At 51.5% G+C, this 24590-nt stretch overlaps 1 protein-coding gene and 1 pseudogene across 1 annotated transcript in view; both read left to right on the top strand.

Moving 5' to 3' along the window:
- The window catches only part of APCDD1L (APC down-regulated 1 like), a 41203-nt gene that overhangs the window by 13002 nt on the left and 3611 nt on the right, over positions 1–24590 (top strand). Inside the window, exons 2-3 of the mRNA XM_039864700.1 lie at positions 19759–19897; positions 22691–23243. Coding sequence (XP_039720634.1) covers positions 19759–19897; positions 22691–23243 — 692 coding nt within the window. The remainder of the gene's footprint in view (positions 1–19758; positions 19898–22690; positions 23244–24590) is intronic.
- On the top strand, positions 1603–1720 carry LOC120604115 (uncharacterized; annotated as a pseudogene).

Below are 24590 nucleotides of genomic sequence, written 5' to 3'. Positions count from 1 at the left end.
ATCATGAGAATATATTAGAGGCAGGAGAGACCCCCGAAGTCTGCATGTCGAACCCCAACCCCCAGCCCCGCGGGACGCGGCCTCACTGGCAGACAGGGCCCTCACTTCCGTGCCGAGTTAGAATGAGGTCGTCGGGTGGACCCTCGCCCACCAGGCCCGGGGTCCTCATAAGGCTGGGAAGCGCGGGCGCCCCCAGGGAGGGCGGCGTGCAGACGAGGGGTTTTAAACAGGAGCGACTTGATGGAGTAAATGTTTTTATTACGTAATACGTGGTCACTACAAAAGTATGTAGACGCTGAAATATGCCAGAAAATGGGCACCCGTGAACCCATCTCTCAACCAAAACCCAGAACCCTGCCAGCATCTCATTCCACCTCCACCCGCTTTCCTTCCGAAGTTCTGCGCGCCTCCTTGCCTTGCTCGCTCCAGAGCACGTGTGCCCCGAGCGATCTTTTGGCTGTGCTTGTCCTTGAGCTATGTGAAAGTTATCGCACCGTGTATCTGTCCGCCCGCCCCGGCTTCCGTCACTCCATGGCACGTGCACGTGTTGTTGGGTGTGGCTACAGGTCATCCGTTTTCGCCGCTGTATAATATTCCTACGTGTAAAGATGCCGCGGGCTCTCTTTTGTCCTTCGGCCTGTGAACATCCCATTCGTTTCCGGTTTGGCCCGTTACAAGCATGGCTGTTACCGACATTCTCGTCCCCGTCGCCAGGTACATACGCGCAAGTGCTACAAGATCTGAGCCCCGATCTATTAACGGGTCGGGAAATCACATCAGCGAGGCCCAAACAGCGCGTTTTCTAAAGGGAGGGAGACGGGGGGGCTGCAGGGCGGATGTCCCACAGCGAGAGCCGAAGTCGCCTCCTGGGACTTCCGTTTCCATTATTTACACGCGTGTGCGGGCGTGTGCAATCACGTGCAGGCATCCGTGTCAGGTGTCGATGTCAAAGTGTATTTCTGGAGTCACAGAAAATGTTTGTAAGCCGCTGGCCTCACACTGTAAACTTTTATAAACTGAATTTATAAGACTGTTTTCCAAAGTAGTTATCTCCGTTCACGTTCCCACCGACTGGGTGCCCACCAATCTCCCCCTCCACTGGCTATTTTAGGAATTCGTAGTTTTCGATAATCTAATGAGTGTAAAAATGTTACCTCCCTGGGTTTTAATTTGCCTGGTGCTGACTATTAAAAGATTTGCATATCTCTACGGGGCATCATTTAACATTCTGTCAACTCTTCTGTGAAATACTGGCTGTGCCTTTCTCTATTGTGTTGTTAGTCTTTTCCTTACGATTCAGAGAACTTTACAGAGTCCACGTCTGAAGCTTTCGCTGGTTGTGTGGGCTTTGAGTCTCTTCTCCTGGGCTGTGGCTTTCTTTATCATTCTCTTCATGGTGTCTTTGGAGTAACAGAAGTTCCTAATTTTAATGCAGTCACGTTTATCAGCCTGACTTTCAGCGTTAACACTTTTTGCGTTTTGTTAAAAAAAATTTTTTTGCTCTCTTGAGATCATAAAGATATTCTTCTACATCTTCTTCTAAAAGCTTTAGCATCTTGGCATTTACAGTGAAGTCTTTTATCGATTCAAAATTGATTTGGAGTCTAGGGCCATGCCACCCTGAACAAGCCCGATTCCGTCTGATCTCGGAAGCTAAGCAGGTCGGGCCTGGTTAGTCCTTGGATGGGAGACCACCTAGGAAGTCCAGGTGCTGTAGATGTAAACAATAAATAAAAAAATAAGGGATTGTAAACTAACAAGGTCCTTGCAATCTATGAGGTCAACCAAGGATTGCCTCGCCTAAAAAATAAAAAATAAATGAAAATGGAGAAAAAGAAAGAAATTGATTTGGGGGTACAGCGTGAGGAAGGGGTCCGATTTCCTTTCATTTTCCATGTGGATGAGCACTGTCCCGGCCCTGTTTGTGGAGCCGCGATCCCTTCCCCACTGATCAGGAGCCCTGACACCTATCAGGCTTATACGTTTCACGAGTCAGCATCGGAGCCCCTGTGCTGTTCTTTTGGTCAATTTACTTATCTCTTCACAGAATACACCATGTTACAATTACTCTATTCCCTATAAATCTTGATCTCTGACACAGCACATCTCCATATCTTATTTTTCTTCAAATCCGACACTTTCACTCTTTTATATAAATTTTATAACTATCTTATCAAGATCATTAAAAAAAAATAAAATAACCTGCTTGGGATTTTGACTGGAATAGATCGTCTGTGGATCGGCTTATAGAGAACAGACATCTCTTAATATTTCCTGTTCATGAATATATCACTTAATTTACTTATATCTTTTTTAATGTCTTTCAATACATTTTAATAATTTTTTCCAAATGCGCCTTGCTTATTTTTATTAGATTTATTCCTAGGCACCTTATACTTTTTCCTACTATTGTGAATGGCATCACCCCCCAACCACGTGTTGCTGTTACACAATGGAATTGATTTTTGTACATGGATTTTTTTTATCCAGCCATCTTGCTACTCACTCTTATTGTTTCTAATAATTTTTCTGTAGATTTCGAGTTCAGTACATAGATAATCATATCTACAAACAGTTATAACTTAATTTCTTTTCTAATTCTTATTCCTTTTATTTCTTTTTCTTATACCACCAGGACCTTCAGTAAATGTTGAAAGTAATTGGCCTCATTGTGATGGTGGCATCCTTTCTTACTCCCGATCTCAAAAGTTCAGTATTTCACCATGAAGAATTATCACAATGTAGGGATTTTGGTAAAGCCCTTAACCAGCATAAAGATATTTCAAACTGTGTCTCTTCTGGTAAGATTTATCTAAAATAGTGAATGGGCGTGGGACTTTATCAAATGCTTTTCCTGCATCTACGAGTAGAGCGTATGGTTTTTCTATTTTAATCAGTGAATGCGGTGAACGACGTTTAGAGATTGTTCTGATATTAAACACTCTCGCGTTAGTGGGACAGACCCAACGTGGCCACACTGCACGATCTTTTTGTAAACGACCGTGTTCCGTTCGTGAGTATTTTACCGAGGACATTCCTTCCATCACTTGGCTTCTTGCTGTAAAAATGTCGACATGACCACAGGCTCGTGGGGGCTCCAGCTCAAGGCGTTCGGCTGCGAATTATTTTCCATCATGGGATGGGTCCGTGTGTTTTGCAACCACTCCTGTGTGTAATAACATGCTGCAACCTGAGCGAGTGGGGCTGGTGCCCAGGGACACTCCCACCTCTCAATGAGCCACCCACCTCCCCACTGTCATGACATGGAGGTGCCCCTGAATGTGTCCTCTAGTACCGGTCAGCAAAACCATGTGGGTGGAGGAGAGACAGAGCGTCAAGCGTGCAGGGCCAGAGCTAGCCCATGGGATGCTGTCAAACACAGCTCATATGTGAGAGAAACAACGCAGGTTTTCCAAAATCTGATAACAACCCCCCAAAGGGACGACAGTAGAACAATAAGTTATGGAGCTGGAAAAATAAAACTTTCTAACTGTCAGTAACCAAATGACTTTTGGTCAACGAAGGCAAAAGAAAGACTGGATGGGCTTTCTACTCTTGCCGTAGAAAATGAAAAAACACAGTCTTGGTCTTACGGAGAGGCAAAGACTACACAACGCCAAAAACACGAAAAGAAACTGTCGTAGAAGAAAGAAAAATTATATGCTGTTTTTCTGGGTCGCGTTGTGTTTGTGGTATTTGTCAACTTCATAGAATTTGTACTTTCTCGCGATTTTTTTTCTCATTCTAAATCAATATTTACTTTGATGCCAGTTTTGGATTTTTGTAGAGATTTGCACTCTTTTCCTTAACAGAGTCTCCCAGACTAAATAACCGCGGACTCCACAAAACCTGGACGTGCCTTGGTAGAGGGCGAGAGGGGAGCTGGGGTGCTCTCCGTTTTCTACTCTTCGGAAGAGTTCATGTAAAATTGGAACGATCTGCTTCTTTAGAGTTTAGCAGAATTTATCCGTAAACGCACTTGGCTTAGGTTTTTTTGTTTTGTTTCGTTTTTTTCTATTGTGGGGTGAGATTATAAATTTTAAATTTTATATATATATATATATATATATATAAGAGGAGATATATATACACACACATATCTGCTGGATCTGTAGATATGGCCCTTTTTATTCCTAATATTATTAATTTCTCTTTCTCTTCTCTCCCCACCTACCCACAGTTCCTTTCTCTCTCGTTGACCAGTCTTACCAGAGCTTTACCCGATTTATTAAGGATTTCAGAGAAACGACCTTCTCTCTTTCAGAGCTTTGTTTTCCATTTTATTGTTGTCTGCTTTTTCCCTTTATCATCTCCTTCCATTTGCTTTATTTGGACTTACACTATTTATCGTGTTCTAACTTTTTAAGTTGGATAAGTATCTTTAATTTTCAGACTTTCCTCTTCGAAATATAAGCTTATAAACCTGGACGCTTACCTGGAAGTCTTGCTTTCTCTGCATTCTGCATATTTTGATATATTCACTATTTTCACTTTTTGCTTAGCTCTAAGTTCCGTATTTTTCTAAACCTTTATTTTGATTTCTTTATTGATGCCTGAGTGTTTTAGAAGTTTTGTTTTTTTTTTAATTTCCAAACACATAGAATTTAAATTTTTAAAAAATTTCTGACTTTTAATTTAGTCGCATTGTGGCTAGAAAGGTGACCTAGATGATATTGATTCTTCGAATTTGTTGAGACTTCTTCTATGGCCTAGTACGGAGTCAGTTTTTGTAAATGTTGCTTGTGTGCTTGGAAAGAATGTGCATTTTCTAATTGTTGGGCACGATTTTCTCTCTCCCTATGTATGTGTGTGTATATATACACATATATGTGTGTAGATATATTTACATAACACATATACCTGGGCATATGCATGCGTGTACATACATATATAAAATGAATTAGGTCTGTTGATTGTGTTTTTAAATCTTCTGCACTTACTGACCTTTTGTCTGCTTGACCTATAAGTAATTGAAAGTGTTGTGCTAAAATCTCTCATTATGATGATGGATTTGTCAATATCTCCCTATATCTATAACAATTTTTGCTTTGTATATTTTAATGCTATTTTATGGTCATATATTCCTGCAGATCGGATCTTTTATAGAGTGACCTCTATCCTTAATAGCGTCTCCTATTTTGTCCGATATCGGTTCCATTTATTGAGTATTTGGTGAGTGTTTTTCAATCCCTTTGCTTTTAAACTTTCTGTGGCGTTATGCTTCAAGCATGTAAATAACATATAGCAGGAGTTTTAAAACTCCAATTCATTAATGTCTGTTAACTGGCAAGTAAATCAGATTTGTTTTTATCATTTTCTATTTTCTACAATTGTGTTCTGTATGCTTTTTCTTCTTCTTTTTTTTTTTTTTTTTTTTGGTATTCAAGGGATTAGTTGGGTTATATTTATTCCTATTACTTTTTTCTCTCTTCTGGTTTAGAAGTTACACAATACTTCTATTATTTTACTGGCTACCTCTGAAATTATAACATCTTCATATCTTAACCTCGTTCCTCATAATGCAAGGAATTTGGAACACTAATCTAATCATTCTTCTCTCAAATAATATGCTACTGTTTTCCAGTATTTTAGTTATGTCCTTTTTTTTTTTTTGACCCTACAAAATTAGATATTATCCACTTATTTATTTCTTTTCTTTTCTTTTTTTTTTAGATTTACAACATTTTTGAATTATTTGCTCGTTAATAGCTTCTTAAAAATCAGACCTTCCTTCTTCCTAAAGTCTTTAGTGTAGAAGGTCATTTAAAATAGTGGTGTACACTCTCAGTATTGTTTATCTGAAAATATCTTTGTTTTATCTTGTTTTTAAAAGGTTATTTGGCTGGATACAAAAGCCTAGGTTGAAGCTCTTTTCTTTTTATCTTTGGTATTGGGCAGGTTCATGTATTGATTTATTTTTATCAATCCTGTCCTTCTTGATACCAGTGAATTGGTGTCTTTTATCATTTCTAGAAAATTATGAGACTTTTTTTTTCACTTATTGCTTCTCCTCTACCCTTTCTTATCTCTCCTTCTAGGAGACATTAGTTAGACTTTCTCGTTATAGCTCCTATGTCTCTTAACGCTTTTTTCTCAGTTTTCAGCCCCCTCTCTTTCTTTCCTGAATTCTAGGTGATTTCTTTACGCCTATTTTCCAGTTCACTGATTCCCTTTTCAACTGTATCTAACTGCCCTGTGATCCAGCCACTGAGTTTTTATATCAACAATTATATTTTTATTTCTTAAAGTTTTGTTTGATTCTTTTTAAAACCTGCTTGGTCAGTTTTACAGGCTCATGTTCGTTGCTCATTTTTTTTTTAAAAAAAATCCATATTTTATTTCATTAAATATTTTATACATAATAGTTTTTATTCTGCGATAGTAATTCCAACATCTGATGCTCTTGGGATATAAGTGTCTCTTCCTGCTAACTCTTACTCCATAGCGAGTTGTTTACTTGTGTATCTGGTGATCTTTAATTGAGAACCTCTATTTGGTTGATCTTACTTCCTGGGAAATCTTGGACCCATACAATGATCGTGTTTTTGTCAGGAGAGCATTCATGTTTGCTTCTCCCGGGTGTCAGGCAGTACCAGCAACCTGCAATCACCCTATCTCCTTGTTCTCCACCAGCTTCTTACCACAGGCAATGCTGACGTCGATATTTGCCATCCAAAGTGTCCACAGGTCTCATTTCAGTTCACTTCGGGGCCAGGGAACTCAGAGGCTTCTCTACTTTCTGAAAAAGTATACTTTACATCAAACCTAGTTATATGCAGTGAATATTCAGAGAGCCACATCGCAGGAGCAGGAGGACGATTCACATTTTTCAAAGATTACACTTGCTGTTCCATGGAGAATAGATTACAGGGGCAGAGTGGGTGCTGAGGAAACAGTGAGGGGCCCCTGTAAGTCCTTCGGGTGGGGAATGATGGTGGCTTGACCCAGCATGGTGGCAGTAAAAATAATCAGAAGGGTATGAATCCAAGTTAGTGGAGAATCTGCTCATTAACTTGTGCCCCTTATTTATTTATAGGCACAAAAATGTGTGAATAGCCACAAACTTTTATAACTTGTAATTTTTCTTCTATTGTTCATATGTCAGATTTGCAAAAAGTAAAAAGTTTGATAATATCCAGTGTAGCCAGAGATGTAAGGACAATGAAACTCTCAGATACCATTGGCGGAGGGTAAATCAAAACGGCTTTTTTAGAGGACAGTTTGGTTAAATCTGTCAACATGTTACATGCGCACACAATTTCCTTGTTAGGAATTTCTCCAAAGGACACATAAAAAATTTATACCAAGATACATTAAGGGGATGCCCAGCATATTTGTCATACGTAATAATAGCAAAAAAACCTTTTTTGGACCACAGTCTAAATGACCACCTGCAGAGGGCTGGTTAACTAAATCAAGATTATCTCTACAGCAGCATACGGTTTTGTCTTTTCCATGAAGAGATAAGTCCCAGATGGAAAGACATCACTGATAGTGTAAGTGTAAAAATCAAAACACAAAACAATGTGTATAGAAAGATTGCATTCATAAAAAAAAAAATTAATAGCCAAATAAAAAACATATACATTTATATGCAGAGATCAGTGTGAATCTGTTTTCTGGGAGGATGCACAAGAAACTGTTGAAATGATTCACTTTAGGGGAGCAGCCAGAGCTTCAGGGTAGAGAGCAACTTTCGCTTTTCATTTTACACCTTTTTAATACATTTCGGAAATGCCACTGCAAGCCACGCATTGCTTTTGTCTGAAGAGTTTAGCCTGTTTTTGTTGGTCTCCTCGTGAGTAGCATGCCTCCCTCCCCTGGTCACTGCATCTCTGGCTCATGCCACTTCGATTTCCTCCTGTCCCTCCCTCGAAGAATGCGCTTATGACTTAGTCTCCTCCGGTCCTAAAAAGCCAACCTTCCTCAAAGCTTTCCAAAAGCTATTATTAAGTTAAAAACGTAGATTTCAAGTAATATACACAGGATGATCTCATTTTTTGTACAAAAAAATTGGATAAATGTATGTATGTGCGTGTTAAGAAAACAGCTCCAGAAGGATTTATTCATCCATCAATAAAATTGTGATGTGTGCCTGCCATGGGACAGGCGGTGCTGTAGATGGACATTCAAAGGGGACCAGAGTCCCCGTGCCGGCCCTCTCGGCATCCCAGACTCTAGGATCTGAAGTGTAACGTGAATCGGCAGGTGACTGGCCCTTCACTCTGCAGGACGCGATTGTGGGCGAGCTTTTATGTCACCTTCTTGCTTTTCTGTAACTTCCGATTCTTTTCTTTTGCTCTGTGTATGGCACAAGATAACTTATATAAAAGTAACAACGAAGCCATAAAACACGATCTCTCGATCCTTCTGGGTTCATCTCTCTTCTCCAAACCTCTATACTTATCCATGCAATATTTTGACACACTGATACTAAAAAAATTTTTCGTCGTGATCTGGGAATTAAACTTAAGTGGGTGTCCGGTATTTTATCTGCACCCTCACTTATAAAGAACCTGCTCCCAGCTCTCTGCTCCCCTCTGAGCGTCCCCCTCGGCCTCCGCCTGGTCTTTCCCTTGAGGCCGTTCTCCTTGGGGTTCTCCCTCTGGCTGACTTCCACCCTCTGTCCTCACCCCACGTGTACATCGCAGACGCGGGGGCCCAGACAGCCCCTCATGACTGGCCCCTCCTGGATGCCCCGTTTGCTGCTCAAATAGCTCACCCCAAAACAGAACTCCATCCAGTTCTTCACCTCAGGAGCTGCCGGCCGGCCGGCCCCCCAGTGTCCAGGCTGAGAATCGCACACCAATGCCTCCCCTCCTCCCTGCCTTCACCCCACCTCTCAGCAGCACCAGGCTGGCTCTCCTGTCTCCTGTGGCGGCCCCACAGCACCGCACTGCCCCAGCCTCGTCTCAATGCCAGAGACTGAGGTGGGCTCCCATAGTGCCCCAGGCCCCTCCGTCCCCAGCGTCCCCCCCGCCCACATACACTAAGTCATCCAAAACACAAACCAACAGGGCCTTAGCGCCCTGGGGGTCCCAACCACCTGTCACCATGTGCCACCACGGCCATTTGGCCACATCTGATTGCCACTGTCCTTGGGTGCACGTTTGTCTCCAAATCAACCTAATCAATTGCACTTATTTAAAAATGACCTGTCCCCGTCTGCATCAGCCTCATGCTTGATGTGCCAGTTACCGAATGGAGTCAGAATAAACACGTAACTAACTAACTAACCCGATGTCGGCTGTCATCGTGTACCCCGAGGCTGTGGCAGTGCCACCTGGGTGCTGCCCTGCCTTTCAACACGCCCACCTGCTCCCGCTCCTCCCCCACACGGCCCCCTCAGCTAGGAACACTCCGGCCCTCCTCGCCACCTCTCCCGACGACAGCCCCTCGGCCGGTGCCCACCGTCACCGGGACTAATTACGCCTCCCTCGCCTTTCTGCTGCTTCACACCTTCTCGCTACCTTCGCAGCCTTGGAGTGCCCATTACAGCTCTCCACCTGTCAGCTCCTCGCCCTGCGAGAGTCTCGAGAGGCACGCAGCCAGCGAGCTCCCCGCACCCCGCCGGCACCCTCTCCCTGCCCGTCCCTCGGCTGACTGGACCAGCGGGGCAGAGAGCATCTCCAGGTTCTGTTGCCCTGGCTCCAAATACCAGACCGTGCGCCCCAGGAGAAGCACCTCCGCCTCCCCGTGGCCAGGCACACAGTAGGTGCCCCGTACGTGTGAGCGAAGCCCAGGGGCCACGTGTGCAGCTGGAAGGAGCCTGGAGTTTACAGGTCCCAGGCCCGGCTCGGAGCTGGGGCCTTTCCACCTGCCGACCTGTGTGCCTGGAGCGGGACACGCTGAGCGCCCCTTCCTGAGCCTCTGTCTCCCCGTCTGTAATGTGGGGACAATCACGACACCAACTCCAGCTGGGGCTCGTCAGGAGGCCCCAGCGGACGAGGCAGTGTGAGCTTTGCAGACTCGAGCTGCACAGAAACTGTGGCTCGTTACTGGGGTGGTGACATGGGTGCCGGTGTCGAACCCGTGTGGTCATCCGGTCAGAGCCGCCGCTGCCCCCTGAGCCGTGTCACTCGCCCTGCGATAAGAAGCCGGGTCCAGAGTCACCAGGGACAGCAAGGAGAACAGGCCTGTTTGTTTAACATTTATGGAGCCAACGCATTTTCCTGCTCCTCGTCCGCAACACTGAAGCCAATGCCGATCTTTGCGTCTTCGGGATCCCATTTGTATGGTAATTTAAAAATAGGGTTCGGACTTCCAGCCGGCCTTTCTCCTGAAACTCTGAAAGCACATTAATTTTCTAGACGGTAAAATAATGCCATAATTAAATATGACCATTTCTCTTAAAATAAAATCTGGTAACTCCTCACGAAATGGGTTTTTTTGCGAAACATGATGTAGGTTTTCCCACAAAATTGCACTCCAGGGAAGTTGCTTATTTTGAATGTATGAGAGAGACCACGGACTTAATCTCAACACAATGCAAGAAAAATTGATTTGTTAAATTACGATAATTTCCTTGCCTTTAAAACGTCCATGTTTCCTGTAGAGGCTGACCCCGAAGTCCCCCTCTATGCGTCTTCGGGCAGGCCCCGAAGGAGCCAGGACGTTTTGCCGCGTCCTTCACGAAGCTTCCCAGACGCCCTTTCTTGTGGTTTCCACTGGAGGTTTTGTTCCGTGTCGCAAACTTCTTTGAAAGGATCCGAGGCCGAGTGACCCCAGTACCCTCGCCCTTCGGTCCCCAAGTGCGAGTGGAAGCGAAGCTCCCCATGCGGGAGAGAGCGCGGGCCCCGCGGGCCCCGAGACGGCCTTCCAGGGGCTCCCCCTGCACCAGCGTCGGTCGGCCAGGGCGCCGGGTGGCCCGGGGCGGGAGGCCGAAGCTGGAGGGGGCGAAGCCAGGTTTCACCCGGTGCCCAAGCGCCCCAACCAAAGCTCACGAGGGCCCCCTTGTGGGGACTCTCGAGAACAGCCCCGTAAGTGGTGCGCTTCCCCCGGCCCGGGACCCGAGAGCACCTGCAACTCCCCGCAGCTCTCAGACCCGAAGGCACTCAATGGCCACCACCGGCCTCCAACCTTCTCTCCTCCAAACCTACATAGTTCTTGGAGATGAGAAGGTCCTTGGCTCTTCCGGGGAGGACCTTGTGGAGAAGCATCTCCCAAGGGCCCCTGAAGGGTTAAGCTTCCCCGAGACCCCTTCTCTTCCCAGAGTCACCCCGCGATTGCACAGACGTCTTCTTTTTCATGGAACGTGCCAAGACCTTGTGATTATCTTGCCAAATTCCTGTTCTACAGAACAATGACCGCCTCGGTCTCCTGCCAAGAGAGTGACCAGGATTCCGTCCAGTGGGAGACATCTAGACACATCTGCTTGGCAAACACGGACTCGAAACGGCACCCCTGGGGAGACCCAGGCCCGTTCACAGCACAGGACCCAACGCAGGCATCCATGGAGAGCGCTGACCAACTTTGGGATAAATTATAAGTATCTGAGGGCCGGGAACGAGCTAACGGGGCCTCATCTCCAAGACAGCAGAACATCTGGGTGGACGAGGAAAACTCCCATCCATCACTGCCGCTTCTGCTGCCAGACAACATCTGGGCCTGGGCGGGGGCCTCCCCAAGTTCATCGGGATGGAAATCCAAGCCAGGGCGGGCGTGATTAGCATGATCACGGGCCCGGGGAGACTTCAGATTGAACCGTTTTTGTACTGGAACATTCCTAAACAAACAAACAGAAAAACTGGCTGCTGAGCCAGGCCTGGTGGGCCAGACTGACCCCCCCAAACCCCCGTTGCTTTCCCACTCTGCGAGCTGTGTGTTTCCGCTTCCCGCTCAGCACGGCCGTGGGGAGATGTCTGCATGGCCAGCTGCTCTCCTTTACAAAATGTTTTCCATTTTGGAAACACAAACATAAAACAGTCGCCCGCTCCTGGTGGCACCGAGCAAGCAGTGCCTTTTCCAGCGACCCCTCAGTCCAACCCGAACGGGGAGGAGTAGCGACCAGCCAAACCATGTCCCTTCGCTAGCCTCTCATCCCACTGACGCCCATATCCGATGCCCTTCTGCTTCTCCCAGCCCAGAGTCTGCTCTCCCGGACAGTCGGCCCCTCCAGAAAGCCGCAGCTTTCGGCTCTCCAAGTTCGCCAGGCAAAGTGGGGCACGTTTCGAAGTCCTAGAAGGCTGTCGGGGTCGGGGAGTGGAGCGGGCTTTTAAGAGCACACCGTTCTGAGTTTCCTGAGAATGCGGAGCCCAGTCCGCCCGCACTCCTGGCCTTGAATGCAAAGACCCTCAGGTTAGGGGGACAATGACATGCAACGTGGCCAAATGAGGGACAGTGAAGAGTGGCCATCAGCACGGAGGGAAAGTTCGGGCTCCTTAGAACTTGAGTTTGTCTTCGCAGCTCTGGGGTTTGCTGGCCATGTCAGAGAGCGCCGATCTGTCACCCTCTCGGGGGAGTTCGGATGGGAACCGCTTCCCCGCAGAGCACAAAATCTGGGCCAGCGCAATGACGGCTGCCATTTCAACAGTCGGTTTCTGAAGCTTGTTGGCAAGGCAGCCGAGTGCTCACCGCCGCACGCCACACGGCCATTCATAAGAGGCGGTGGCCTCTGGTCACAAGGGGTTATTTTTTGGGTGGAGAATTTCATTTAAAATGCATGTGAGCTTCCAAGTCCAAACATTCTAGGTGAATTATCTCAAGCTGAGGGTTTTGAGATAAACCAGAAGGTTTCAGACTTCTTTCTTTTTTCTTAAGCAAGAGAACACTTTTATCAAAGGATGTCATAACTGGGACCCCAGTCCAGAAACCAGAGCGAAGGGTGGGGGCTGCTTGGGCTAAAGCTTGGGGGCGGGGAACTAGCACCCCACTCACTGAATCTCCCCTTCTCTCCCGAAAAAAACTGCCAGTGGCCTTCAAGTACCTGCTTGAAAACCTCTGCAGTGGCAGAACATGACACACGCTCCGTCCTGGAGCGAGAGCTGCGCTGTCCACCACGGCAGCCGGCAGCCCCGTTGGCCCCCAAACCCCTGAAACGCATCTGCTCTAAACTGAGTTGGGCTGTGAGTGTGAATACACACCTGGTTTCAAAGACTTGTATGAAAAAAGTATATAAATTATCTCATTAATAGTTTTCTTATTGATGACACACTGTGATATGATATTTGGGACTGGATAAAAGTATCGTTACTTTTGGGGGGACTTGTATTTGTGGGCACTCATGGACCTCAGTGGAGCCTTCCCTGTGGGTTTAAAACCATGCCACGGTTCTGGTTGAGCTGGGCAGGTTTTCGCTTGAAAGCGATACACCCGGCATCGGCCCCTATTCCGGATCCAGCCGTCCCGGGGGCTCACACTTCAACCTCCCTTCCCTACGTCTCTGTCCTCCCTACCTGCTGGCTCAGGCTGGGCCCCCGCCTGCTAGGACTCCCTGAGCACCCTCGCATCCTCAGCCAGATTCTCAGTGATCCTGCCAGCTGCAAGCCTTCTCCTCCTCCCCTTCCATTTCAAGCCACACGCACAATAGAAATCATCACCGAGTTTTAGGAGGGGAACTCCCACAGGGTAGGCAGAGGGGCCACAGGGACGCACACGCGTTGGCTTTGTAAAGTACTGACTCAAAATGACTCAGCCGAAAGGAAGAATTAGCACAGGTGCCTGTTGGGCACTTCCTATGTGACGGCATCATTCTAAGTGCCATCCGTGTCTTAACGCAGCAAATATTTATTGAGGATCCATCGGGCACCGTGCTCGGTGCCAGGGAACTGGCAGTGAGCAAGAGACGTAAGAACCCGTCCTCACGGAGCTGGCAGACGAGGCGGGGTGAGGGAAAGGAAGGAGAAGAGAAGAAAGGGGGTGAGGGAGAGGAGGGAGGAGGGAAAGGAAGGGGAGAAGGGAAACCGGGGAGCTGGAGCGACACCCCAGCAGGAATGAGCACACCCAGCATTCGGATCTTGGCTTCTAAATACCACTTTCCAAGAAAAGGAACCAGGACTCCTTGGAGAAGTGGCTCATTCCAGGGCCGGGGCAGAGAAAGTCCAAAAGGAGTCTGGAAGATCTTCTGACACCCAAAAAGGAGCGAATGCTCAATAAAGAAATGACAGGAGCTTGTACGGAGGATGCGGGGACTAAGGAGGAGTGCCCAGTGCCCAAACTGACAATCCGAGCAACGAAATAAATAATGGTGGCAACGGACTGTGACTTACAAAGTAAAATAAACACCCACGAGTTCATACTGATACAAGTAACGACTGAAGGAAGAGATGCATGGAAAAGAGATCATACTTCCCCACGGCTCGGTTCCAGTTCGTAAACTCGGAACCAGAGAGCTAGAGAAGGGCCATCGGAAAACACGACTGGTCATTTTCGTAGGCAAGAATCGTCCATGGCCATCAATAGATGCTAAAATGAGTGGGGACGGCGCATCATAAAAAGCGAGGTATTTGCATTATCTCTGGGTCTATCCCCATGATACAGTTATTCGTTACAGAGAGAAAAGTAGTAACTCACCAATAGAGAGACCTAGCAGGTGCGCCCTTAAGCAAGGGATCCGAGGGAACATCACCAGAACGGGGACAAATGGACACTGTGCGCCTCCCGCGATGGCGCGCGAGGAGCCTAACACCCCCTGCTTACCCAAACTTCACACCCTGAATGCAATCGCGAAGAAGTATTGGACAGTCCCAAACGGAAGAGCACACAGCACACGCCAGAGTAACTGGCCAATTACTCTTCAGAGTGTCAAGGTCGTGAAGCACAAAGGCCGAAGAAGTGTCTCGGATTAAAGGAGACTAAGTGACAACTAAGTGCTTCGTGAGATCCTGGATGGGATCCCAGACCAGAAAAGGGACATTCGGCGAAGCTCGTGACGAGCCTCTCGATCGGTTAAGGACATCGTCTCTTGATCGCTGTGCTATGTCCGTGCGAGACGCTGACCTTCGGAAGGGCATAGGAGAATGTTTTCAACTGCGTCTGCGACATTCGTGTGACTCTGAAAGCATTTCCAAAGGAGAAGCCAAAAAATGGGAGTGAATAAAAAACAGAAAGCAGGTGAATAACCGCCGGGCACAATAAAGGCTGCAAGGAGGGACGGAACGGGGACGAGGGGAAGGGCCGTGGCCGGCAGCAGCGGCCAGGACATACTGTGAGCGGGGAGCCGGGCGAGGGGCCCGGCCCAGCGCGGGGCAGAGCGGAGGGGCCCCGGCCCGAGGCAGGGACCGCGTGCCGGCTCTTCCCTGGGACGCACGTGGAGAAGCAGGGCGGGAGCTGAGGGATGCCGCCGAGATGAGACAGCCGCTTTGGAGGGGCCTCACGGATCCTGAGGAAAAGCACGGGCATTTCTCCACGTGCCTGGGGGACCGCAGACGTTTCTGGCCACCGTGTCCGTTTCCTCTGAGACACTCATGAGGCTTGCATCGCAATCCGCAGAGCGCCTGTCTGATTAATGCCAGCCTCCCCGAGAGAGCAGGAGCTCCGGCCATCACGTGCGGCCTTCCAGGGCGTCTGACGGCCCTTTGGTGTTTGCATGTGGGGGAAGGAATGAATGAATCAATGTCGCTGGGGGTGCCTAGGCTTTGGATGGCCCTTAGTCTCTAACAGAGGTTGAACTCTGTCCCCAAAAAGATACATTCAGACCCTAACCCCTGGTACCTGTGAATGCAACCTTGTTTGCAAATAGGGTCTTTGCACATGTCATCAAGCGAAGATGAGGTCATACTGAATTCAAGCGACTGGTGTCTTTATAAAAGCAGAAGGAGGTTTGGACACAGAGACGTGGAAACACGAAGAGGAAAGACAGCCATGTGAAGACACAGGCAGAGATTGGGGTGATGCAGCCACAAGCCTAGGCCACGAGAAGCTGAAAGAGGCAGGAAGGACCCTGCCCTGGAGCCTCTGGAGAGAGCGTGACCGGCCCACACCTCGGTTTCCGACTTGTGGCCTCCAGACTGTGAGAAAATAAACTTCCTTTGTTTTACGGCACCCAGTTTGAGGTGCTTTGTCACGGCCCAGGACTGTAGTCTTGAAGTGAAGCTGGGAGTTAACCTCCGGCCCCTCCCCCCGCCTGCCCCGAGCTCCATCCAGCTCAGGCCGTCTACTACCGAGTCACTCACACATTTATTTACAAAATACTATTCAAATGTCACTGAATATTTCAAAATCAAGTTCTGACCAACTCCCTTTGAAAACTCAGTCTTGTCCTCGGCAAACGGACCATGAAAGCACAAGTTGGCTACGGTGACCGTGTGGCTGCTTTTAAACACCCTCTGAAATCAAAGCATCACCGTTGGAATAAGAAACGCTCTCCCCTGCACCCGAAATCGCCTGGCACACCGCCTGGCACACCGCCTGGAACTTTGGAGCAAGCCAGTTAGGTGGGAGTAAAAAAGTGCTTTTCTTTTGCTTTTTGGCCCCCAAAAGAAAGGTATCTGAAGACCTGCCATTTCTCTGTCTTCTCTGGACCTGAACCCCCTGCCTTCTCTGCACACACACCCCACTTTGCAGTCGCACGGCCTGGCCAATGAACGCCACCGAGGTTTACTTGCGCAGTTAAAAATGGTTCGAGGGTGAATTTTAGGTTAGGAGTATTTTACCAAAATTTATTTTTTAATTGGACAAGCAACATCTTTTCCAATTAAGGCCCTCCACTCCTCTGAACCTCAGTTTCCTCATCTGCAAAACAGGGGCACCGACGGAACCCGTCACGGGGGTTGTGCGGATCACACCTATTGGTCCCTGGGAATGGCAGGCACGGGCAGGCACACCACCACCGTGCCGAGAGGCGGCCTCCCTGGGTGGCTGAACCAGGCGCCTTCACGCCAGAGGCTTAGCCAGTGTCCCGGCCCCGTCAGGGCCAAGGCCGGTTCCATGCCGTGTAGCAGGCACCCTGACTGCCGATAACACCCCAGCCTGGAGCAAATCATATTTTATGTCCCAGTGGCCTGGTCTGAGCGATCGGGCACTCTGGATTTAATTCTGCAGGTAATTTGAACGACGCTATCTAATTTCAAAGGTCCCTGCTCTTCTGAGTGCAAAAGCAGCATAATTTTTAATTAGTGGGTAAACAGTAAATAATGGATGGCGGTAAGTGGACAGCACTGTTAATTAAAAATCCGCGGTTGATAAAAATCAATTGGGCCCATGCATTTAACTCAGACTATCAGGTCCTTGTGAAAAGCCGTGTGCCGCAGCCCCCAGCACCACCTGCTTTCAGCAGCTGCGTCTTTAGTGAAGACTTTTCTAGGAGAAGGGGGCAGAGAGAGAGAGAGACAGAGAAGACAAGAAAATCCAAGGGCCCCTCAAAAGCTGCCGCCGAGCAAATTTCACGTCGGCATTTATGGCCGGTTGGTTGAACGTCTGCAACCTTGAGGCTGACGCGCAGCAGCGCCCGAGGGTGCGGCCAGCTCTGTGGTCCCACGTCGCTCTCCGGTCCCGCGTTTTGTTTCGCATGTGCATGTTCTGAATACGGTGGGATTTCGCCATGATCTCATTGTCTCCTGACTTAATTAAGTCCTAATTTCTCATGGAAAAACAAGACAAACTAAAACACACTTAGCGGAAACGTACTATCTGAGGTTTCGTGACAAACGCCAACGTCGCGAGCCAGCTCTTCCTGGTGCCTTTAGAGATTACGGGAGTGGCGGGGCGCGGGGGCCGGGGGCCGGGGGCTGGGGGCTTCTGCTTTTTTTGAACAGAAAACATTTCCTCGAGAAACCGAGCTTTGTGGAAACAACGCCAACGAAATGCTCAGGGCCCGTTCGCCCGTGTGCTCTGCTCTGCGAGCTTCGCCTCCCGGCCAGTGCCGGACCTCGGGGTCCTTCTCTCCCTGCGCCCCCATCATCCCCCCGGCCGAGACTCTCGGACGGGCTTCACGGACACCGGCGCCGTCACATTCACCCACAGAGTAGAATCCAGGGGCCCCAATGCTCCAGATGGCGTTGGTCGCAGGGGCACAGGAGGTGTGAGGTGTTGACGCTGACGTGCGTGTGTCGGTCCGGCTCAGGACACCCAGCAGGGTGACGCCGGGAGTGCGGCCCACCCGCCCACCACGGCGTCCTGGCTCCGGCCCCACAAAACCCGACGTGCCCAAGTCAGTGCAGAACCTCCACAGGCTCCTCTCCTCCAAGGCCCCCTCGGTACATCTGTCCTCTGCCGGGTGGCCCAAGTGCCCGCGTGTCCATGTGGGGACACCAGAGCCCTGGTCGTTGGCGGCTCGTTTTCATTTCTATTTGGCTGATTGAAACCCATAGATCAGTCGTAGGATAAACCGGGAATAGAGCGGGCACCCAGGGCTGCGCCAGCATTCATTCATTCATTCATTCATTCATCCAGCAGCTGTTTGCTGAGTGTCCTGCATCCCACCCAGTCTTGAAAACAGCCCCTTCCCCTTGCCCACAACGCGAGACGACCAATGGTTAAGACTCAGGCCGGCGTCTGATGACCGGGGCTCACACCGTGGCTTGGTCACATTTAGGCAAAGGGTCAGATAACGAACATGTGAAAGGTATAGAGTCTACACTGGTCACCGGGGACCCTGACCATCTCCAGATGAGACACCTGACCTCCAGGGACATGAGGAATCCACTCCTGAGAGGCCACCAGGGCCATGTGCCCTGTGGAAGGGCAGTGTGGGGCCCCGGGCCCCGCAGGCCTCCTCCGACCCTCCTGGGCCCCCAGGCCCCGCGGGCCTCCCCTGGCCAGCTGCCTTTCCCAAACGCGATGGGGCAGTGCAGATGGGTGATGCGGAAGGGGGCGGATGTGTCACCGTTCGCTTCTCCTTCCTGGGGCCTCCCGGACCCCAGGGCCTGCTCCCCTGGTTGGCTGACACCTCCGCCAGGCCCGGTGGCCCGGCCCACTTCGGCCTGTGGGACAAAGCACCATTGGAAAGCCCTGTTGCAGGAGCCGGGCCAGCGGTCGAGGCCGGCCGTCTGGGCTGCGTCGGCCCGGACCCCCGGGTGGAGAGGAAGGTTCTGGTGGATTCGTGGCTCCTCAGCAGCTGAAGGTCTGGTGCTCTGTCCTCTGAGCAGCCCCCAGACCCCAGAGAGATGGCGAGCAGTCCCACGGCCAGGCCAGGATGGTCTCCACGAGATGAACACATCTGGGGGGTCACTTGGGAGGACCTGGCCCTGGGCCCACTCCTGCTGCTCATGGCTGTCCCCCTGAGGCCGTGGACCCCCGCCCCACTGTGGGCCTTGTGCATCAGCCCCAGCGCCCACCACATACTTGCTGAGCACCCACTGTGCACCAGGCGCTGGCCTGGGTCCCATGGAGGTAGCGATGGACAAGACATGGGCCTGGCACCGAGTGGCCTCGAGGGGCAGGCGCAGGTCTGCTCCATGTGGCAGAGTCGAGGGGAACCTGGGCTCCCCGGTGGAGGGGGCTGGCCGCCCCACTGCCCGTGGCTCCTCATGCTGCGTCCACAGTGCAGGCCCCTCGGTCAACCATGGTGGCGCTCAGGCACAGCCGGCAGCTCTGAGGAGGGTCTGGCTGCCGGGGTCCGGCTCGGCGGGGTGGCCTTTGGGACCTGGGATGGCTCCCTACGGGAGGCTCAGACACCATGATGGTCACATTGGGAAATCCAGGAGTTGGCTCGGAGGCTGATGCTAGGCACCCCAGTTTGGCATCCCGTTACTGTCTCGGGGACCAGGGACGGCCTGAGGGGGAGCTGGAGCGGGGCCGAGGTGGAGGTCGGGCTGGGAGGGCCGGCAGGTGGAGCACCGGGGTGTGCTGGGAGTGCTCACGGGTCTGTCTGCCTTGCAGCCCGCACCGCAGAGACGGCTGAGACGGCTGGGGGCGGCCGCCTGCGCTGGGAGCCTCGCTGCCAGCAGCCCCTGCCCAGTGGAGGGCCCGTCTCCACGCTGCTGCCCCCACGCCTTGACGGGCCCTGGATCTCCACTGGGTAAGACCTTGACCTCAGGCCCTGGGCCGGGGGACTTCACCCTCTCTGAGCCTCAGTGTCCACATCCATGAAATGGGCACAATTCATCCAATTGTCTAAAAGGCCTCCCACCTGCCAAGCACGTGGCTTTGCTTGCTGCCCCGCACCCCCCACCACAGAGCCAGCCTGGGTGGAAGGCACTGCGTGGGCACCGCGCCCCAGCCACACTGACCACCCACTACACAAACACCGAGCACCTATAACAAACTAGTACAGAATGCCGCCGTGGGGCCAAGCGCCAAACACCTGAACACAGAGGTAACTAACAAACCTGAGATGATGCTGAGCCGGGCAAGGAAGGAAACGAGGCTGGGGATGTGACAGCAAGTGACCCAGGATGGTTTTCTGAGATTGGTCAGGGAAGGCTTCTCGGAGGTGGTGACATTCAGTTGAGAGCTAAGAGAAGAGGAATCGGCCACCTGGAGAGCCAGGGGAAGGGTCAGGCAGAAGCGGCAGGTGGGGCAAAGGTCCTGAGGCAGGAAGTAGCGGGTCAGAGAAGGCCCAGGTGTCCTGCTCACCTGTCTAATTCTCTTTCTAACCTCACAGGCCCGCCTCGCACGGCTGCTCTGGGCCATGGGCTTTGTGCTCTGCCCTCATCCGTGGGGTACAAACTCTACAGCAGGCAGCTGAGTCCCCCCTCCCAGGCGGGGGTGGACGGGGTGGGGGGAAGTGGCCTCTTCCTCCCCTGCCAGCCTCTTCGGGCCAGTCCCATTCTGGGGTCAGGGACTGGACGGACTCTCTAGTGTCCTCCAGGCACCCTCTGAGGTCAGGGAGAAAGCAGACGCCAAACATCTGCTAGCGCTCTGGGTGGAAGGAGGGGGCCGCAGCTCTGCAAAGCCCCCTGGATGAGTTCCCAGGCTCTCCTCCCACCCGAACCCACAGTCCAGGAGGGGGATCCAGGCGCCACTGGCCAGGGTCACTCTGAGACAGAACTGGGGCTCGGGAAGGGTGGAGACCGGCCGCAGGCTGCTCCCGCCCTGAGAACAACAGCATTCTGGAACACTGCTTCTAGAAACTTCCACATCCTTCTTCCTAGAAAGTTCTCCTTCGTGCTTTCCAGACAGGCTTTTCTGCTTCCCGGGAGTAATGCAGAGAAGGATCCAGAGTCTAGGAGTGTCCAGTGTGACCTGCAGCGGCCCCCTCAGGCACAGCTCGCCCTCCCTGGCCTTGTCAGAGACACGGGCTGTGGCCAAGCTTGGGGTGTCCGCCGCCCCTCCCCGCTTTCAACCACTCTCTGTGCTGGTGTTATTTACAATGTTTCTTTACACCAACTTGCTTTTGTTTACTTGAAATGTGCTCATTTATTCTTACGGCTTTATTGAGGTATAATTGGTATACAGTAAACCACACACATTGACGGTGTACTATAATTATTTTTAAAGGAAGCGTAATCTCTCTCTGGATACGCTTAACAGAGCCACTCACCATAAACGGGAGGTAACCGTAAAGAGAAAGTCAATGGAAACAAAACAACATAATTAAATTCTCACTAGATTCGTTGCCTGCCTAAGGCTCCGAGTCTGTTCTCTCTGGATAAAGAAAGGAAGAGGCTGGCATTAAAGACACAGGAGCTGGAGCGGGGGCCTTTCTCCTTAACGCAGTCAGAACGACCGAAAGCGAGAGCCGGTTCCCTCTACCCCGGCAGCCCGGGCATGAAAGACGCGGAGCAAACAACAGCGCAGGGGGCAGCCGACCAGTCAGAGAACATTGCGAAGGGGGCGCCTGCACGGTCTTGTCCCCCAGAATTCATCCACCAGGCGCCCCGTGTGGGAGAGCCCCGGAGGCTCCCCTGTGCCAGCCCGGGTGGGACAGTGGCGTCAGGAGTCATTTAGCTTCTCCCAGCGCCCCAGCCCGCCCTGTGCTCATTTTTCATCACCAGCGAAATAGGGCCCGGGGGCCGGCGCGCGCCTGATTTTCTAACTAAGTGTCACTGGCGCGCGCCCCCTCCCATCACTGGCGTATGCCCTTTGCCTAGAATAGTTGCAGCTGACACCATCCACCTCGTCCACAAAAGCGAAAATATTTATGATCCGACCCTTCCCAAAGCGTGCTGACCGCTGCTTTAGATCTACGAGCCCATCACAGATGCAGGTGAACCCCGTCGGGGAAGTCAGCCTTGTAAAGGGACACAGAATGTGAGTGTCCATCATCCGTGGTGATCCACGGTTCGCTCAGCCAGCGCCCAGGGAGGGTCCAGTATTCTGGGCTCTGGGCCACGTGCCAAAAATCCCCCAGGGAGAGAATGGGCAGGACCCTGCATCTGGAGCTCCCAGGGGAGGGGTTCCCTGAATCGTGCAAGGGATCCCGTTTCATAAGCACCTCCCAGGCGCCAGCTGACCCTGTGCTGGACACATCCTGGAGACCCTCACTATGGGTCGGATCCCTCCGGGTCACAGAGGAAGGAGCTGGGCAATTAATCCAGGCTCTTGTTTCTGGCGAGGGGCAGAGTGGGAATGACGCCAGGCGCTCCGGCTGCAGAGCCTGCGCATTTCCGTGGGACACACAGGGGCCCCCAAGGGCCACGGGGCGGGGCGGGGGGGACCGGTGTTGGCGGGAAGGAGGCAGCTAGGATTGAATGGAAGGGGAACTAGAAGGCTTTTGCTGGGGCCGCAAGGCACTGGGTGGAAGACCCCCAACCCCCAAAGAGGGGCTGAGATCAGTCAGGGAAACTGAGGCCGCAGGGGCCCAGCCCGAAGGGAGAGGGACTCGTGCCCGCTGCCACGGCTCCGCCCACTCGTCTCTCCGCCCCCACAGCTGCGAGGTGCGCCCGGGGCCCGAGTTCCTCACCCGCTCCTATACCTTCTTCCCCAACCGCCTCTTCCGAGCCTACCAGTTCTACTACAGAGACGCCCTGTGCCGCGAGCCGGCCCACTCCCTGCTCATCAAGGGCAAGGTGCGCCTGCGCAGGGCCTCCTGGGTCACCCGAGGCGCCACCGAGGCCGACTACCACCTGCACAAGGTGGGCGTCGTCTTCCACAGCCGCCGCGCCCTGCTCGATGTCGCCGGACGCCTCAACCGGACCCGGGCCGGCCAGGACTGCGCCCAGCGACTGCCCCCCACCCGGGCCTGGCTGCCCGGGGCGCTGTATGAGCTGCTGAGCGCGCGGGCCCAGTGGGACTGCACGGCCGCCCTGGGCTTCACCATGCACGAGCTCAGCCTGGTCCGTGTGCAGCGCCACCTGCAGCCGCAGCCGCCCGCCGGCGCCCGGCTGGTGAAGGAGCTGTACCTGGGGGACATCCACACGGAGCAGGCAGAGAGGCCGCACTACCGGCCCACTGGCTACCAGCGCCCACTGCAGAGTGCCCTGGTGAGTACGGGGCCCCAGGAGGGCGAGCTGAGTCCCCGCAGGGCAGGACCTATGTGATCTGCTGGCCGCAGGACATTTGCGCACGCTGCCCTCTGCTTGAGCCATCTTTTCCTGGGTCTTTACAGGGCTGGCTTCAGGTCTGACCCCCCTGACATCTTCCCCGTGGGCCCCTCAAGGTCCCTGGCAGCCTCCCTGCTGGGCATGTGGACCTGCGGGCAGAGCAGGGCTGCTCAGATGCTGACTGTTCTCAAGATGCCATCACCTGGCATCTTGTTAGAATGCAGAGTCAGGTTTCGTGGGTCTGTGGTGGGGCCTGGGGTTCTGCATTTCTGACGGGATCCCAGGTGGTCCTTGGACCACCCTCTGGGCAGGAGGCTGCAGGCAAAAGACTGCTGTCCTCTCTTTGAGATGCACTCCCTGGATGTCAAAGTGAATCTCACTTAATTTTAAATGAAACCATCACAAGCTTTCCGTCCCGATTTGAGGTAAATCCAGTAGCCTCTCCTTGCCGGATGAGTGCACAACCTGGCCAGCATGGGGCAGGGCCTCGTGACCTCTCCTGTGCAGCTGGTAAAGGCTCGGGACCCACCCCCCTTAGAAAAATGCTGATAAAAGTGTCAAATAAAATACACCGGATTTAAACAATTTAAACAATGCTATTAAAATAGTTACCCACGTCTTAAAGCACGAATTTGTAACAGGAACACTATGCATGTGAATTCTTTGTCCACCCTTAATTTCAAAATAGCAACGAATGTAAACAAAGTTTCCTGCTTCTGCAACACTGTTAACGTGAGACGGGCAACACAGGGGCTTATTGTCTGCATTCACAATGAGAAGAAACTGTTAACTTTTATTAGTTAGAGATTAGTAAAAGGAAGTCAAGATTAGGACTCTAGGTTAAGAATGTCTGAACTTGGCACCAAAGGAAGACTGTTTGAGAGGAAAATGAATTGATGGAGGGGGCGGAGGGAGGGATGAGTTCAGGCGTCCCTATCAAGTGCTCTTTGAGCCCTCAGGCGACTGTCACATCATTCAGCATGTATTGAGCACCTACTGTGTACTAGACACTCAAGGAACTGAACCAGAAGGGGCAACCTTTCACCCTTAGGAGCAGCCTCTTGTCAAAGCCCTCTGAGGCAGGGGACAGGGGATGAGCCCTCCCACCCCTCCCAACGCAGGAGCTGGGGAGCAGAGAAGAAGCACAAGTTCTCACAATCACAAAATCAGCCCGCATTCTTTTTGTGACCTGGAAAGTATTCCCTTTTTAGCAGCCAATGTTCTACGCTGTCTGATGCTCCTGCTTAGGGATGAGAAAGTGCTGGCAGCGGGGGGTGGGGGTGGGGC

The sequence above is a fragment of the Pteropus medius genome, unplaced genomic scaffold, assembly GCF_902729225.1.
Source record: "Pteropus medius unplaced genomic scaffold, Ma_sr-lr_union100, whole genome shotgun sequence".
NCBI lineage: Eukaryota > Metazoa > Chordata > Mammalia > Chiroptera > Pteropodidae > Pteropus > Pteropus medius.
This window is presented reverse-complemented; position numbering and strand designations above follow the sequence as displayed.